Source organism: Myotis yumanensis, unplaced genomic scaffold (genome assembly GCF_028538775.1).
Source record: "Myotis yumanensis isolate MYYU_CA2020_CCGP unplaced genomic scaffold, mMyoYum1.0.hap1 SCAF_7, whole genome shotgun sequence".
Lineage (NCBI taxonomy): Eukaryota > Metazoa > Chordata > Mammalia > Chiroptera > Vespertilionidae > Myotis > Myotis yumanensis.
Genome location: NW_027223758.1, coordinates 31,004,608 through 31,022,589, shown reverse-complemented (window position 1 = coordinate 31,022,589; position 17,982 = coordinate 31,004,608). Strand labels below are relative to the sequence as shown.

At 47.2% G+C, this 17,982-nt stretch overlaps 1 protein-coding gene across 2 annotated transcripts in view; it reads left to right on the top strand.

The window, feature by feature from the left end:
• The window catches only part of EBF4 (EBF family member 4), a 58,857-nt gene that overhangs the window by 7,244 nt on the left and 33,631 nt on the right, over positions 1–17,982 (top strand). For both annotated transcript variants that reach the window (XM_070421456.1, XM_070421457.1), the window contains exons 2-6: positions 3,301–3,457; positions 3,678–3,741; positions 3,913–3,968; positions 5,785–5,858; positions 6,888–6,956. In XM_070421456.1, the coding sequence (XP_070277557.1) occupies positions 3,301–3,457; positions 3,678–3,741; positions 3,913–3,968; positions 5,785–5,858; positions 6,888–6,956 (420 nt within the window). The remainder of the gene's footprint in view (positions 1–3,300; positions 3,458–3,677; positions 3,742–3,912; positions 3,969–5,784; positions 5,859–6,887; positions 6,957–17,982) is intronic.

The following is a 17,982-nucleotide window of genomic DNA, read 5'->3' as shown; positions in this document are numbered from 1 at the left end:
GGAGGAGTCAGGGTTGCTGCCTCATTAACATATTCATCAACAGTAATCAGGGACCTGCTGTGATCAAAGCCCTCTGGAGGGAATTTGGAGGGTCAAGGCCAGGACTTCAAAGGACTGTAGCCTGAGGGGGAAGAGGGGAGAGGGAGGAGGAAGGATGAGGGATTAAGGGAGAAGGATGTCCTTAGAGAAAGGAATTTGTGTAGAAAAACCTTTGGTGTGGAAAAGCTGTTGGTAGTCCCCCCCCCCCCCCCCCCCTCCTCATCCTGATCTGGACAAACAAGACCCATCACTTCTGCCTCTGGAACCAACATGTCCCATGGACCACTGGGGCTCCCAGACAGGCTTTCAAGAGGAGGAACAATTTTCATTTTATTGTTTATGTATTTAGTGTACTCTAGGAGTAAAAACACGACAAGCCTCTCAACTCTCAAGCCCATGACAGCTCAGACATTATGGCTTCACAGGAAGCTGAATACATTTATTTTATTTTATTTTTTTAGCGCAAAGGTGGAAATTTATTGAAGAACAAGTGCAGACTCCCACGTGGGAAAGGAGAAGGAATCTCACAGCACAGACTCCCATGTGGGGAGCGGGAAAGAGTCCCCTTAAATTATGTGAAGAAAAATCTTAAGTAGTGATGAATATGGCAGGCGTTGGCATGTCCCTGGTGGGGCCCTGGTCTAAACGGCTCTCAAGGCAGTCCCACCGCCCCATCCTCCTCTATCCCTGCTGCAGCCTCCCACTTTCCCACCACCCTGCCCACCCGCCTGCAGCATCTTCTAAGCCAGTGGTTCTCAACCTTCTGGCCCTTTAAATACAGTTCCTCATGTTGTGACCCAACCATAAAATTATTTCCGTTGCTACTTCATAACTGTAATGTTGCTACTGTTATGAATCGTAAGGTAAATATCTGATATGCAGGATAGTCTTGGGCGACCCCTGTGAAAGGGTCGTTCGACCGCCAAAGGGGTCGCGACCCACAGGTTGAGAACCGCTGTTCTAAGCCCTGCCTGGCTTCAAACTCTTCTGGTGGCCTTTAGTCATGTTTCCCAAACCACGTCGCTCAACAAAAGTGCTCCATAGTGAAGTAAGCATGGTGTCTCAGTATCTACTGCCACATAAAAAAAAATGCTCCAAAACTCAGCAACATAAGACAAGAAATGTATTATCTCATACAGTTTCTGAGAGTCAGGCATCAGGGAACAGCATAGGTGGGTGGCTCTGGCTCAGGGTTTCTTTCTTTTTTGTATAAGCAAGTAAATTATTTTTTAAATTGATATATAATTGACACATAAAATTATATTAGTTTCAGGTGTACAACATAATGATTCAATATTTGTATTTATTTATTTCAAAATGATCACCACAGTAAGTCTAGTTAACATCTATTACCACACAGTATTACTAACTACTAGAGGCCCAATGCACGAAATTCGTGCAAGAGTAGGCCTTCCTTCCTTCGGCTGCCAGCACCGCTTCCCTCTGGCACCCGGGACCCGGGTTTCCCTCACAGCCCCAGCTTCCTCTGGAAGGTCATCCAGTCTAATTAGCATATAACGTTTTTATTATTATAGATAAGCCATGGCTCAGGGTCTCTTATGAGGCTGCAGTCAAGGTGACAGCCTGGGCTGCCATCATCTGAAGGCTTGACTGGGGCTGGTGGATCTCCTTCCAAGGTGTCACTCAAGTTAGTGCTGGCTGTCGACAGGAGGCCTCGGGTCTTCTCCACATGGACCCTCCATAGGGCTGCTTGAATGTCCTCCCCACATGCCAGCCAGCTAGAACAAGGCAGAAGCCACAGAGTCCCTTATGACCCAACATTGGAACTCATATGCTACCACTAGTGCTATAATGTATCAGCCACACAGACCAACCCTGATACAGTATGTGAGGGGACGACCCAGGGCATGAATACCAGGAGGTGAGGATCCTGGGAAACCAACTTTGAGGCTGGCCACCACACACCAGGAGCACCAGCTTGACCAGGCCAAGTGGGGTCCATTCCTGGAGGGTGTCCCAGGCTCCCCATACACAAATGTATGCTATGGAGCCCCATTTCCCAGCAATTGTGGCCATAGCACCCACAAAAGATCTAAGGAATATACTTTGGAAGACCTTGACCCAGAAAAAGAAGTCTAAACTCTGTTTTTTGTGTCCCTGCCTAGTCTAGCCCTTTCAATATAGCCTTTTGTCTCCTCACTTCACTTTGAAATCTGTAGCCCAGTGACACTAACACTCACACCCACACCTACTGCCATTTCTTATGCTGTCTGGTCTGCTCTTTTGTGGAGAAGACCCAAGGGTCCACGAGGAGAAGACCTGTTGAGCTCTTACTCATCCCTCAAGGACCAGATAAAGGCCACCATCTCCATAAATCTTTCATCTCTCACAGAAAGAATTCATTTTCTTCTTCCTTTGCTTCTATAGTTTTTAATATAGTAACATCTTTTGCAAGGCACCTACCACTTTGTCTTGGGTTACAGCTCTCTGTCTTCCCTCCTCTTCCAGGCATTTAACTCCAGCCCCACTCAGTGCCATGTGTTCAGTGCTTGGTACATCGTTGGAGTTCGGGAAATACCTGATGAAAGGGTCCCTCTCCTCTTGCTCTCACCTGGCCTTGCTTCTGAAAATAGTTTCTGGCAACCCAGGAGAAAGCCCTTGGCAAGGCCAGACCAAAAGATCCTCCTGCCCAGGGAGCCAGGGGCTGTCTTTCCCAAAGCAGGGAGGCAGGTCCCTCCACACCTGGAGAGGCGCCCCCTGCCTTCAGCCAAAGCCCAGATCCAGGCTGGGCAGACTAATGGCCCTGAGCCAGTTTGATGTCTCTGAGGGTCCGATGGATATCATCTCCCAGGCAATGCCGATAGCTCGTGTGCACAGCCATGGACTGGGTTACAGTGGGCTATTTGTTCCAGAACCTCCTAACTGCCCCTTGATGCCCTCAAGGGCAATCTCAGGAGCCTCTGGTCAGTAACATGGGTTGTTCATGCGTTTGGTTTTGGAGATCAGCCTTTCAAAATGCGGGGTCCAAGGAAAAGCCTGGGAGGGAGCCTGGCTGGGACACCTTTGCTGCCACTGCCTGTTCCCCAGAGAGCAGGCTGAGTGACGTTGGGGCTAAGAGGCTCCTGCCTGGAACTGCAATGATCCTGGCAAGCGTGGAACGGGCCCATCCAATTTATTCCTTGCCCAGAGTCTTGACAAGTCAGAGCCAAATACTGGCCAGCCCCACTACCTGGCCAGAGGCGATGGGGTCCTTCTCTCTGAGAGCACTTCCGGTGGCTTCCTGCTCCTCTCTTCCCACAGTGGCGTGGGCCTGGCACGAGCACACTTTGAGAAGCAGCCCCCCTCCAACCTCAGGAAATCCAACTTCTTCCACTTCGTGCTGGCCATGTATGACCGGCAGGGGCAGCCCGTGGAGGTGGAGCGCACGGCCTTCATCGACTTCGTGGAAAAGGACCGAGTGAGAGGCTCGTGGGCTCCGCTGGGACGGAGCACGGTCGGGGTGGGGGCAGGAGGGCTTCAGGGATCCCCTCCCACCGGGGCAGATGAATGGATAGACGTGGAGAAGTAGAGAAGGGAGGTGGTGTGAATGGATGGACAGGAGGGAAAGAGGGTGGGCGTAGAGAGGGGGGCTGGGTGGGGGAATCCCTGGGAGCATCCTCCCCATCTCGGCCCTGTAGGAACCTGGGGCTGAAAAGACGAACAACGGGATCCATTACCGCCTCCGGCTGGTGTATAACAATGGTGAGTGAAGCCCACTGCACACTGGGTGCCAAAGCCCCACGACACAAAATACCCCGTTGCAGGGCTGAGGGGGCCCCTGCCTCCAGGTGGGGAGAGTGTGGAGTGTGCTCCAGTCATCAGAGGCCACGGTGCTCCCCATACAGCAAGCCCTCTCCACCTTTCCACCCTCAGGACTTCGGACAGAGCAGGACCTCTATGTGCGTCTCATTGACTCCATGTCCAAGCAGGTGAGCCAGCCCAGGACTCCTCTGGCCTTCTCGGACCCCCATCTCTGGGGGTGTGAGAGAGCATCCGCATCCCTGCCCCCACCTCCCCAATGGTCTGGCTCCCTCAGTGCTTACCCCAGTCTGTGGTCCTTGCCCTCTAGTCTAGAAAAAGGCAATATTTGTACAAAGACCTCATCCTAGGTCAGCCGTGGGCAAACTACGGCCTGCGGGCCGGATCCGGCCCGTTTGAAATGAGTAAAACTAAAAAAAAAAAAAAGACCGTACCCTTTTATGTAATGATGTTTACTTTGAATTTATATTAGTTCACACAAACACTCCATCCATGCTTTTGTTCCGGCCCTCCGGTCCAGTTTAAGAACCCATTGTGGTCCTCGAGTCAAAAAGTTTGCCCACCCCTGTCCTAGGTCATGTTCCCTGGAAGCCCAGCCTAGACAGAGGGAGTCAGCTGTACAAGGTTTACTGGGGAGGCAGACAGGGGCTCTCAGGAGAAGACGGGGGTGGGGGGAAGCAGAACAGGGCAGGGGATGCTCAGCATGGATGGGGTCTCAGCTGCAGTCCAACCTCAGCCTGATCCACAGGGAGCCCTGGAGAAGGAATGACAACAGAGTCGTCCCCCCTGAGGCAAGGAGCCCAGGATTCTGTACCCTGTATGAGTCAGTCATTGGCTGGGGAACACTCCCAAGGGGAGCCTGTAACCTTCCAGACATTTTCAGGCAAGGCAGCGCCTGTGTGTGAGAGCCAGCCTCCAGAGAAAACACAGCAGCCAACACTAACTGCTACTGGGGGGTGGGTGCACTGGGCCAGGAAAGGGGGTGAGGTGGCGCCCAGAGCTTCTCCTGCAGACCCTCAGCACCTGCTGAAGTGGAAGGTCACGGGAAGGAGGTTCAGGGGCCAAGGTCCTAGGGGCTCAGGAAGACTGATCCCTGAAGGAGCCCGATGGGCTCTCGCTGAGGCAAAGCTGCAAGTCTCTTGCAGAGAAGTTGCGAGTGCACGTCAACAGGGAGCTGAGCTCACATGGGCCCATCAGTGGCCCTGAATGCCAATGGACACTTGGGCTTTCCAGCAGTTCCTATCCAATCCCGGGACAGAGGGAGAGACGGTTTCTTTCTAGAAACTCTGTGGTTGCCGTCATGGGGGAGGCAGACCAGGCAGGTTGTGACAAAGAGGGATTGTGCGGGGGATGTGTGGAAGCGGTTGCGGGGGAGTCGAGAGGAAGAAGGACCCCACAAGTGGGAGATGGCTGGGAGGCTCAGGGTTATAAAGTGGGAAACTAGATTTGCAGTTTAGGAAGCTTACTCTTTGCTTCAGGGCAGAGAGTAGAAGTGGCCGGCGGGGGTGGGGGGGGTGGGGGGGACAGTGAGGAAACTGACCCAATAGTCCAAGGGGGAGACCCTGGCCTGGGCTGGGGAGGTGGTAAGGATGGGAGAGGGGGAGTCTGATTAACCAGCTAGGAAAGCCTAGAGGACAGTGTTTGTGAGCAGAAGCAGAGGTCCACTAGGGCCATGGGAAGCGTGGGGATAAGTGTCTACCCCCATCCCAGCCTGGCCTTGGTCCTTGGGCCCAAGCAGAGCTGGGCCTGGAAAGAGGTGCCTGTGGACAAACAGGATCTAGGAAGTTCCGTGCCACTGTTGCCTGTCCTGGTGGTAATCCTGGTTTGGGGAGCCAGGCTCCCAGTTCCTGCTCTCACCCCTAGGCCCCCTGCAGAGTGGCTTGGAGGGTATGGTGTTCCCAGAGGGCAGGGCCCATCTCTCCCCTGCACTGGGACATAAGAGGAGCCTACAGCCACTTGAGCCTGTGCCCTTCCTCCCTCCCCCAGGCCATCATCTATGAGGGGCAGGACAAAAACCCGGAGATGTGCCGCGTGCTGCTCACCCATGAGATCATGTGCAGGTGAGAAGGGGGGCTCACTTGCACCTTGACCCTTGGCTGAGATTTTGTCAAGGACCCCCACCGGGCCCTGCCCACTGCCACTGCCACCACCACCGCCCTCCTTGCTGCTTCCTGGGAAAGCCTGGGGGGCGGGGGCGATGAGGGAAGAGGGAGGCCCCTGGGCACAGTGCTGGCTGAGGAGAGGGTCCTTGAGGCCCCATTAACCTGGCCTGTTTATGTGGCTTCTCCAAGTGTTTTTGTAAGAGAAGCCTCCAGCCGCTGCTGGGAAGCTTAACTAATAAAGCTCTGGGGAGGGCCTCTGGGGATGTGGGGGCAGGGCCTGGGCCTCCTGGATCCCCTCCGGAGCAGGAGAGAGGAAACTTTGCTGCCTCCTATTTGACCCCGGGGCACTTCCTGGGTGGGGCAGGGCGGAGTGGGGGGCACACAGCGGTTGGCTCCCCTTCCCCATCACCACAAGGCGTGGCATTTCTAGGCAAGGTCTCCCCAGGAGATGCCAGTCGGACAACATCAGTTCCTCATACACGGAAAAGAGAATACAATGTTCAAAAATCTGGTTGGATAAAAAATTTAAATTAGAAAAAAAAGATTTAAAAAAAAATGTGCTTGGGATGATGGCTGCCTCTGGGAAGAGTAGTGATGTGACAAGAAGGGGGCTCCAGAGGCTTCTGGGGCACTGAGCACTACGCGGTGTTTCTTGTCAGGGGCTGGTTACATGGGCAGGTTCACCATGGGACGATTCCTGAGCTGCATGCTTACCATCTGAGCTGTCTCTCTATGCATCCTCCAGCAGCAGCATACCTTAGGGACAAGGTTTCCCTGCCAACCTTATCCCCTGGGCTGGGCTCTCCAGGTCCCCGTGGCAGGACCCTCACTGCCTTTCTCCCCCAGGTCCCTGGGAGTGAGCCCCTCTGGCCCTCGCATTCCATACCCAGACACACACACACACACACACACACACACACACACACACTGTAATCTCCCTCTCCTTCACTCCCTTTCTCCTTCCTTCCTTCTCCATCTTTCCATCAGCCGGTGCTGTGACCGGAAGAGCTGTGGCAACCGGAATGAGACACCCTCAGACCCCGTCATTATTGACAGGTACAGCTAGGGGAGGCCTGGGAGCTGTAAGGCCTAGGAAGCCTGGGCTCAGTCACAGAGTGGTGGTGGCTCCAGGGAGGGATGGAGCTGCCTACCCCCTCTCCCACCCCCATGTTGGTGGCTCTCAGCAGAAAAAAAAACAACTGTCAGACACCAGGGATCCGCCAGCCATGGCCCCTGAAGGAAGCCTTGGTGGCAAACTTTCTGGGGCTGGGCTTAGGAGCTGTGTTCCCTGAGGGAGCCTGGGAAGGAGAAGGGAGGGGCGGGGAGGTCGGGGTTGGGGGAGTGGGGGGTGCGGAGAGTGGAGTAGGATGTGAACTTGCCGCAGAGAGAGGCTGGGAGAATGAAGGGCCTGGAGTGGGCAGGGCAGGGGAAGCTGGGTTCTAGTCCAGGTGCCGCCTCTGCACTGTTTGACTTGACTTCTCTGAATATCCCTTTCCTTCGTTTGAAAACTGGAGAAATACTTGACAGGTTTCAAGGATTGCCAAGGTGATGCATATAAACATTTATTCTTGCCCTAGCCGGTTTGGCTCAGTGGATAGAGCGTTGGTCCCAAGTTCGATTCCGGTCAAGGGCACATGCCCAGGTTGTCGGCTCAATTCCCAGTGAGGGACTTGCAGGAGGCAGCCGATCCATGATTCTCTCTCATCATGGATGTTTCTATCTCTTTCTCCCACTTCCTTCCTCTCTGAAATCAATAAAAATATATTTAAAAAATTTTTTAAATTTATTCTCCAACCATGATTTTTAAAAATTATTTTTTTGAATAGGAAATAATATATAAGGTAAAAAATTCAAAAGGTATTACAAAAGAGTAAATAATGAAAAGTAAGTCTGCCCCCACTGCTATGTATACCATGCTACACACCCTCTTGTATTTTACCTTTTAAAAAAGAACTGTAACATATATATACAGGGTGGGGCAAAATTAGGTTTACAGTTGTGAGTACGTGAGATACAGTTTATTCTTGTGTTATTTATTAATTATTATATTATTTTCCATATGAAGTTACTTTTGCCTCACCTTTTATATCTTAAAAGTCATTCCAGCCCTAACCTGGGGACTGAAGGGTCCTGGGTTCGATTCCTGGTCAGGGCACATGCCTGGGTTGAAGGCTTGATCCCCAGTAGGGGGTGTGCAGGAGACAGCCAATCAATGATTCTCTCATCATTGATGTTTCTATCTCTCCCTCTGCATTCCTGTCTGAACTCAATAAAAATGTTTTGTTTTTTTAAAAAAGTCATTCCATATTGGAAGATAAACCCTGCCTTGTTCTTTTAATAGATAAAACATTCACAAGGTACAGATTTTCAAATTGAAAAGGATTTACAGCAAAGTCTCCTACCTCTGCCTCTGATCCATCCATCGCCTTCCAAATAAGCAATCACTGTTAGCAGTTTCTTGTGTATCCTTCCCGAAATAGTCTGTGCATGCACAAGAAAATACAGATATACGTTATTTTGTACCTTTCCCTTTATTTTTATAAAAAGGTGGCAAATTAAATGTACTTTCAGCACCTTCCTAAAAAGTGGGCACATGGCAGTGTATCTACCTGGAAGCTTATATCAGCACACGAGAAGTTTCTTCATTCTTTTTGTGCTACTGTAAAATATTCCATTGTATGGATAAACTGAAATTTCTTTAAATGGTCTCTATTTTGGCTGTTTTCTTTCTTTTTCAGGGATAAAATATGCTTCAGTGAATTACTTTGTGTCATTTTGCACATGTATGAATTTTATGAAAGATACTAGAGGCCTGTTGCACGAAGAGATTCGTGCAATAGGCCTTCCTTTCCCCTGGCTGCTGGCACCAGTTTTCCTCCGTCACCAGGCACCCAGGCCTTCCCTCTGGCTGGGCTCCAGCCGGTGGCGCAGCGAAGCCTCATGGCCCCGGGGCCGGTGGCGCTGCTCCGGCCCCTGGGCTGTCAGGTTTTGCTCCACCGCTTGGAGCCTATGTATGCAAATTAACCGCCATCTTTGTTAGGTTAATTTGCATACTCTCCTGATTGGCTGGTTAGTGTAGTGAAGGTACGGTCAATTTACATGTTTGTCTATTATTAGGTAAGACTAGAGGCCCGGTGCACAAAAATTTGTGCACTCGGGGTGGGGGGGTCCCCTCAGCCTGGCCTATGCCCTCTTGCAGTCTGGGACCCCTCGGAGGATGTCCACCTGCTGGCTTAGGCCCGCTCCCTGGGGGATCGGGCCCAAGCTGGCAGTCAGACATCCCTCTGGCAGCCCGGGAGCCCTCGGGGGATGTCCACTTGCCAGCAGGGAGCAGGCCTAAGCTGCAGTCGGACATCCTTAGCGCTGCTGAGAAGGCGGGAGAGGCTCCCACCACCACCACTGTACTGGCAGCCGTCAGCCTGGCTTGTGGCTGAGCAGAGCTCCCCCTGTGGGAGTGCACTGACCACCAGGGGGCAGCACCTGCATTGAGCTTCTGCCCCTGGTGGTCAGTGTGTATCATAGTGACCAGTCATTCCCAGTCGTTCTGCTGTTAGGGTCAGTTTGCATATTATCGTTTTACTATATAGGATAGAGACCTGGTACATGGGTGGGGGCCAGCTGGTTTGCCCTGAAGGGTGTCCCGGATCAGGGTGGGGGTCCCGCTGGGGTGCCTGACCAGCCTGGGTGAGGGGCTGATGGCTGTTTGCAGCTGGTCACACCCCCATCAGGGTAGGGGTCCCACTGGGGTGCCTGACCAGCCTGGGTGAGGGGCTGATGGCTGTTTTCAGGCTGGTCACACCCCCTTCAGGGTGGGGGTCCCCACTGGGGTGCCTGGCCAGCCTGGGTGAGGGGCTGATGGCTGTTTGCAAGTTGGTCAAGCCCCCCCCCCCCCAGTGGGGACCCTCACCCCATGGAGGTCTGGCCAGTCTGGGTGAGGGGCTGATGGCTGTTTGCAGGCTGGTCAAGACCCCCCCAGTGGGGACCCTCACCCCATGGAGGTTTGGCCAGCCTGGGTGAGGGGCTGATGACTGTTTTCAGGCTGGCCACACCCCCTTTAGGGTGGGGGGTCCACTGGGGTGCCTGGCCAGTCTGGGTGAGGGGCTGAGGGCCATTTTCAGGCTGGCCAAGCCCCCTGGCAAGGGAAGCTCCCAGCCTCTCCTTTTTTCTTTTCTTTTTTTATTCTGGGATTTATTTACCTTCTATAATTGAAAGTTTGTAGCCTTGAGAGGAGCTCAGAGCCAGCCAGGGCAGGCAGGAGGGAAGCCTCCTGCTCACTCCAGCTCCGTGGCCACAGCCGGCTGAAAGCAGGTATCTGGGGTTTATTTATCTTCTATAATTGAAACTTTGTTGCTTTGAGTAGAGCTCAGAGCCAGGCTGCAGCAAGCAGGAAGCTTGGCTTCCTCCATCATTGGGGCAACCAAGCCTCCTGCTTGCTCCAGCTCCATGGCTGCCGGCTGCCATCTTGGCTGGGTTAATTTGCATATAGTCGCTCTGATTGGCTGGTGGGCGTGGCTTACGGCATAGCAAAGGTACGGTCAATTTGCATGTTTGTCTTTTATTAGTGTAGATTATGAGAAGTAGAATTGCTGGGCCAAAAGATAGGTGCATTTGTAATTTTGATAGTTGTTGCCTGTTTACCCTCTGTAGAGATTATACCTATTGGCATTCATACCAACAATTTTGAGAATGCCTGATCTCCACACTCTTGCCAATTATGTATGTTGTTTATTCATTCAACAAATAATTTTTTTAAATATATGTTTATTGATTTCAGAGAGGAAGGGAGAGGGAGAGAGAGATAGACACATCAATGATGAGAGAGAATCATTGATTGGCTGCCTCCTGCATGCCCCCTACTGGGGATCGAGCCTGCAACCCAGGCATGTGCCCTGACCGGGAATTGAACCCTGACTTCCTGGTTCATAGGTTGATGCTCAACCACTGAGCCACACCAGCTGGGCAACAAATAATTTTTTAACATCTACTCTGTGCCAGGGTGTCTTCTATAGGCTGTGGATTAAGCAGTGATGAAAATAGACAAAAAGCTTTGTGTTCATGGGCTTACGATCTAATAGGTGAGATAGACATGAGCTGAGTGGATAAAGCGTATAGCATGTGAAGTGGCAATAACAGCTAAGGAGAAAAAGAGCCACCAGGAGAGGTCAGAGAGTGCCCAGGAAGGGAGTGTTGAAGTTTTAGATTATGGAAGGAAGGCTTCCCTGAAAAGATGACATTCGAGCCAAGACCTAAAGGGAGTAAGGGAATGAGCCATGTATGAATCTTGAGGGGGTGGAGGGGTGGCGGGGGGAGAATGTTACTGGCAGGAGTGTACCTGGTGTGTTTAAGGAACAGCAAGGTGGCCCAGGTGACTGGAGGAGGTGATGTCAGAGAGTTAATGGTCGGGCAGGAGGAAGGCAAGACCATGCAAGGCCTTGTAGGCTGCATGTGGGCCATGCGTATATAGGCCCTTGTAAGGACTTTGGCTTTTATTCTGAATGATGTGGAAGCCATTGGGGGATTTTGAGAAGAGTGATATAACCTGGTTTATATTTCAGCAAGGTCGCTCTAGCTCCTGTGTTGAAGATGACCTGTAGGAGGCGAGGGAGGAAGCAGGGAGATGCTTTAGGAAGCCATTTCAGTTTTCCCGATAGAGATGATGGAGGCTGGTAAGACCAAGGATGTTATTAGAAGAGGTTGTAAGAAGTGGTTAGATCCGGGATGTATTTCACAGGCAGAACTGACAAGGAGTGTTATGGAAGGAGAGACAAAGTTACAGAGAGAAGTCAGTGATGTCGCCAAGGTTTCTGATGTGTACAACTTAGAAAGAACTTTTGTTTACTGAGAAGGAGATTTCAGGGGGAGCAGGTTTGGGAGGAGGAAAATTGGGAGTTTGGTTTGGGATGTGTTCTGTTTAAGATGGTAATGTTGAAAAGCAGCTAAAAACATGAGTATGGCCCGGCCCAGCTTGGCTCAGTGGTTCAGCATCGACCTATGAACCAGGAGGTCACAGTTCGATTCCTGGTCAGGGCACATGCCCAGGTTTCGGGCTCAATCCCCAGTGTGTGGTGTGCAGGAGGCAGCCGATCAATAATTCTCTCTCATCATTGATGTTTTTATCTCTCTCTCTCTTTTTCTCTCTGAAATCAATGAAAATATATTAAAACAAAATAACAACAACACCTGAGTATAGCTCTCAAGGGAAAGATCCAGACTGCAGATAGAAATTTGAATGAATGAAATCATCGAGGGAATGAGTGTTGACAGAAAAGAGAACAGGTTCAAGAACTTAATCCTGGGTACAGTGTTTGTAGGTCATAGAGATGTGGAAGTAGCAAAGAAGAATGAGAAGGAGCAGCCAGTGTAGTCAGAGGGAAATTAGGGGAGTGCAGAACCCTAGATAAGGAAATATTCCAGAAAGGACACAGTGTTCAACTCATCACACGCTGCTGTGGATAAGATAAAAAGACTAAGGACTGACCACTGGACTTAGCAATGTGGGGAACATTGATGACCTCAATAGGAGCAATTTCTGTGGAGTGGAGAAGCAGACGTCTGACAGGGTAGGTTTAAGAAAGAATGGGAGGCCCTGACCGGTTTGGCTCAGTGGATAGAGCGTCAGCCTGCGGACCAAAGGGTCCCGGGTTCAATTCCGGTCAAGAGCATGTACCTTGGTTGCGGGCACATCCCCAGTAGGGGGTGTGCAGGAGGCAGATGATCGACGTTTCTCGCTCATCGATGTTTCTAACTCTCTATCCCTCTCCCTTCCTCTCTGTAAAAAATCAATAAAATATATTAAAAAAAGAAAAGAAAAGAAAAAATGGGAGGCCCTATCCGGTTTGGCTCAGTGGATAGAGTGTTGGCCTGCTGTCTGAAGGGTCGCAGGTTCGATTCCGGTCAAGAGCACATGCCTGGGTTGTGGACTCTATCCCCAATAGGGGGCATACAGGAGGCAGCCGATCAATGGTTCTATCTCATCATTGATGTTTCTATATCTTTCTCCCTCTTCCTTCCTCTCTGAAAGCAATAAAAATAAAAAATAAAAGAATCACTTTTTAAAAAAATGAGTGGGAGAAGAGAGATTAGAGACAATGACTAGAGGAATTCTTTTGAGTCTTGCTGTAAAGAGATCAAAGAAACGTGGTGCTGGCTGGAGCACAATGTAAGGCCAAGAAGAAATATATGGCTTGTTCATATGCTGATGAGAAAAACTCAGTAGGAAAGGGGGAAATGATGATGCAAGAGACAGAAGAGAGAATTGCTACAGCCATGCCCTTTAGTTGGCAAAGGGCATGGGGCCCTGTGCACAGGACTGGTTTTAGCTGAAAGCACAGAGTTATCCATGGAAACAGCAGTGAAGATGGAAAACCGAGGCTCAGAAGTGGGTAAACGGGTATATACAATGCGGGAGCTTGCAGGCATTCTCTTCTGATGGCTATGTTTTCTCAGAAAAATAAGAAGCAAGGTCAACAGTTGAGGATGAGGATGGAAAGGGAGACATTAAGGCATAAAATAGTTATGTCCAGGGGAGTGAATGGGCCATGGAAATGTTGTGTGATTGCAAAGAAGCACTAAGGACCCACCTGAGGTTTGTGGTCATAAGTCTAAAGTGAGTCCTTTCTCCAGCCATGCAGAGCTGCACAAATGCAGGTGCAATGAAACATGAGAGGGCAAGAGAGTGAAAGTGTACGCAAGGGGTGTTTACCAAAATGGAACAAGAAATTTAGGCTGGTTAAGGAAAGGACTGTGGGAGAGTGAAGAGGAGGCAGGATAAATGGAACATGGGTTCTGATGGAGCCAGAGAACTATTGGAGTTGAGGTCCGGGGGAGGTTAGAGAGTGGGCTGCCTGTGGGTAGGATTAATGGGGGTTTGCCTTTATTGGTATTGTGTGACCTGGGAAGGCTGGAGACTAGGCTGTTGCAGGAGAGATGCTCAAGGAGTGGAGAAGAGAATGTGTTGGAGGAATTATATATCTATATTGATATTGAAATAACCAAGAATTATGACAGGACCAATGTTCAAGAGCATATATAGTGATCCAGGGATAAAATCTTCAAGGAATAAAGGCAGGTGATCTCAGGGTTGAGAAATGACTGCAACAAGCAGTGATTGCCATAATTTTTCCCCACCTTTCTTCATCATACAAGTCAACTGTGATATCGCAGTGAATTCCATTGCTCTTACTCTGAGGTTGAGCACACTTTCATGTACTTAAAGTCTATTTGTATTTCTTTTTCTGTGAACGGTTAGTGCATATCCTTTGTTTATTTTTCTGTAACGGATTGGCTTTTGTTACTGATTTGTAGGAATATATGTTAAGGAAATTAGCCCTTTGTCATGAGTTGCACCAATTTTTTTCCAGTTGGTTGTTGTCCTTTAACTTTTGTATGGTGAAATTTACCCAGTCCCTCAATTTTTTAAGTACTTTGAATCTTCATCATATTTAGAAAGATCTTTATCATGCCAACTTCATTTAAAAAAATTTATCCTGTAGTTTCTTTCAGTACTTTTATGGTTTCATTATTTACATTAGATACTTGATCCATTTGAAAAAAATTGTAAGTTATACCTAGATAATACAGAGTAAAGAAAATATAACAAAATAAAAATTAGGAAGCATAATAGCCAATGTACATTTGTGAACCTACCGACAAACTTAAACTTAGAACATTAAAAATAGCATTGATGCCACCACCATCTTCCTTCCCGTCTCATACCTCTGCCTGCCCCCTCCTAAAGGTAATAAATAAATTGAGATTTGTGTTTATCATGACCTTGCTCTTTAAAATAATAAATGATCACAAGTTATATGATATTAAGCATGTTGTTTAGTTGTGCTTATGTTTAACTTTATAAAAATTATGTTATTTTATATATAGTAGTCTTCTAAAATGTTTTTAAATTCAGCATTATATTTCTACATTTTTCTGTTGCTATATTTAGCTGTAGTTCATTGTATTTCATTTTTACTATGATAGGCAAAGCTGCTATGCACAGACTTGTTTGTGTCTCCTAATGTGAGTAGGTACAAGAGTTTGTTTAGGATATAAACCTGGCACTGGAATGTGATGTCTTTTATTCATTTTTCTTGCTGGGTTGTACTAGCCAGGCCTTCCAGTACAATGTTGAATAATAGCACTGAGAATGAACATCTGTCTTGTTCCTGATCTTAGGCGGAAATACTCAGTGTGTCACCATTATGTATGTATGTGCGTATGCATGCATGTATGTATGTTTGCATGTATGTTGCTATGTGTTTTTCATAGATGCCTTTTATCAGGTTGAGGAAATTCCCTACTCGATTTAGTTACTGAGAGTTTTTTATCAGGAATGCATGTTAGATTTGTCACATGCTTTTTCTGCATCTTTTGAGATGACCTTTTTTTTAGTTTGTTATGAATTACATCAATTGGTTTTCCAATGTTAAAACCAACTTTGTATTTCCCATATAAACTTCACTTGGTCATGGCATATTAACCTTTTAATATACTGTTGGATTTGATTTAATAACATTTTACATAGAATTTTTGCATCGATGTTCATAATGGATATTTGTGTCTTGTTTTCTTGCAATTTCTTTGTCTGGTTTTGGTATCAAATATGATATGCTGGCCTTATAGAATGAGTTGAGAGGTATTTCTTCCTCTTCAGTTTTTTTAAAGAGTTTGGGTAGAGTTGGTATTACTTCTTCCTTAAGCTCTTCTAAAATGGGCTTTCTGAATTTGTATCTTACAAGGAATTTGTCCATTTCTTACAAGTTGCTGAATTTGTTGGCATAAAATTGTTAATAATATTCCCTATCCATTTAATATATCTAGAATCTGTAGCAATGTCACTACTCTCATTTCTGATATTGGCAAATTGTATCTTCTCTTTTTTTCCTGAGCAATATAGCTACAGGTTTATCCACTTTATTGATCTTCTACAAGAACCAGCTTTTTATTTCATTGGTTTTCTCTATTGATTTTCTGTTTTCTGTTTATATTTATTAGTTCCTATCTTCTGCTTACTTTGGGCTTAATTTCCTCTCCTTTTCCTGGTTTCTTAGAGTGGAAGCTGAGGCCTCTCTTGTCTAAAACAGGCTTTAGTGCTATACATTTCTCCCTAAGTACTGCTGTAAGGGTATACACAAATTATGATATGTTTTCATTTTTATTCAGTTAAAAATACTCTCTCATTTCCCTTTTGAGTGTTTTTTTTTAAATACCTATGTGTATTTAGTTTCCAAAATTTGGACGATTCTCCTAGAATCTTTCCTTTTTTGATGTCTTATTAGCAAAACTTTATTTTGTTACTTTAGTGATTACTTTAGGACTTGTAGTGCACATCTTTAACTTACTGCAATCTATTTTATTATACCATTTCATGTATAGTATGCTATTGTATCATGGATTTTTTTTACATATGTTCTAAAATCCACAATACATTGTTATTATTTTTATTTAAACAGCCAAGTATTTTTAAAGAAAATTAAATAATATGAAAAAAATTATATATTTGTCTATGTAGTTACCATTTCCTTTGTGTTTTTTTAAATATGTTTTTTATTTTATTTTATTATTAGAGGCCTGGTGCATGAAATCTGTGCCCAGGTAGGGCCTCTAGGCCTGGCAGGTGATCAGGGCCTATCAGGGCCTTCCTTCGTTCCATGCCACCCCCCTGGTGGTCAGTGCATGTCATAGTGAGCGATTGAACTCCCGGTCTCCTGGTCAAACTCCCAAGGGGACAATTTGCATATCAGGCTTTTATATATAGAGAGATTATTGTTTTTTATTCCTCACCTGAGGATATTTTTCCATTGATTTTTTTTTTCTTTTTAGAGAGAGTGGAAGAGAGAGGGAAAGACAGAAATATCAATATAAGAGAAACACATTGATTGGCCGCCTCCTGCATGAGCCAACCAGGGCCCAGCCTGGGAGGAGCCTACAACCGAGTTACAAGCCCTTGATCAGAATCTTGTAGCTACCTTTGAGTTAATCCTTTTATCAGCATTTTTTAAATCATCTGAGGAGTGAGGATATTTTTTTCCATTGAGTTTAGAGAGAGTGAAAGAGAGGGAGGAGGGGGATAGAGAGAGAGAGGGGAGAGAGAGAGAGAGAAACACCGATGTGACAGAGACATTTTGATTGGTTACCTCCCACGGGCACCCTGACAGGGGGTGGGGATTGGACCTGCCACACTGGTATGTGCCCTTGACCTGGAATCAAACCAGCTACCCTCGAGTGCGCAGGCTGACACTCTTTTTTTAAAAAATATATTTTATTGATATTTTACAGAGAGGAAGGGAGAGGGATAGAGAGTTAGAAATATTGATGGGAGAGAAACATCGATCAGCTGCCTCCTGCACACCCCCTACTGGGGATGTGCCCGCAACCAAGGTACATGCCCTTGACTGAAATCGAACCCGGGACCCTTGAGCCCACAGGCCGATGCTCTATCCACTGAGCCAAATCGGTTAGGGCTGGGCTGACACTCTTAATGACTGAGCCACACTGGCCAGGGCTTATCAGCATTTATTGATCCTTTATTTCTAATAATATTTTTGCTTTAGTGTCTATTTTATAGATATTATTTATAGGCTCTATCAACTTACTTTTGGTTATATTTGCTTCATATTCCTTTTTACATCCTACGATTTTCAACCATTACGTGTCCCTATGTTTCAGATATTTCTCTTTTAACTGCATATTGCTGAATTTTTAAAAAATTTAGTTTGTTTTTCACCTGGCAAGTTTAGTCCATTTACTTTATTGAGATTATGATTTATTTCAACTATTTTTCTATTATCTTTTCTGAATAATATTCCCTATGATCTTTGTACTATTTGTTCCACTTCTATTTTTTTTCCTTTCTTACTATTTAAAATGGTTTAACTACTTTGTTTGATGTGGTGTATGTTTCTTTTTTTAAAATATGTTTTTATTGATTTCACAAAGGAAGGGAGAGGAAGAGAGAGAAAGAAACACCAATGATGAGAGAGAATCATTGATCAGCTGCCTCCTGCATGCCCCCTACTGACGGTCAAGCCTGCAACCCAGAAATGTGCCCTTGACCGGAATTGAACCTGGGACCCTTTACTCCACA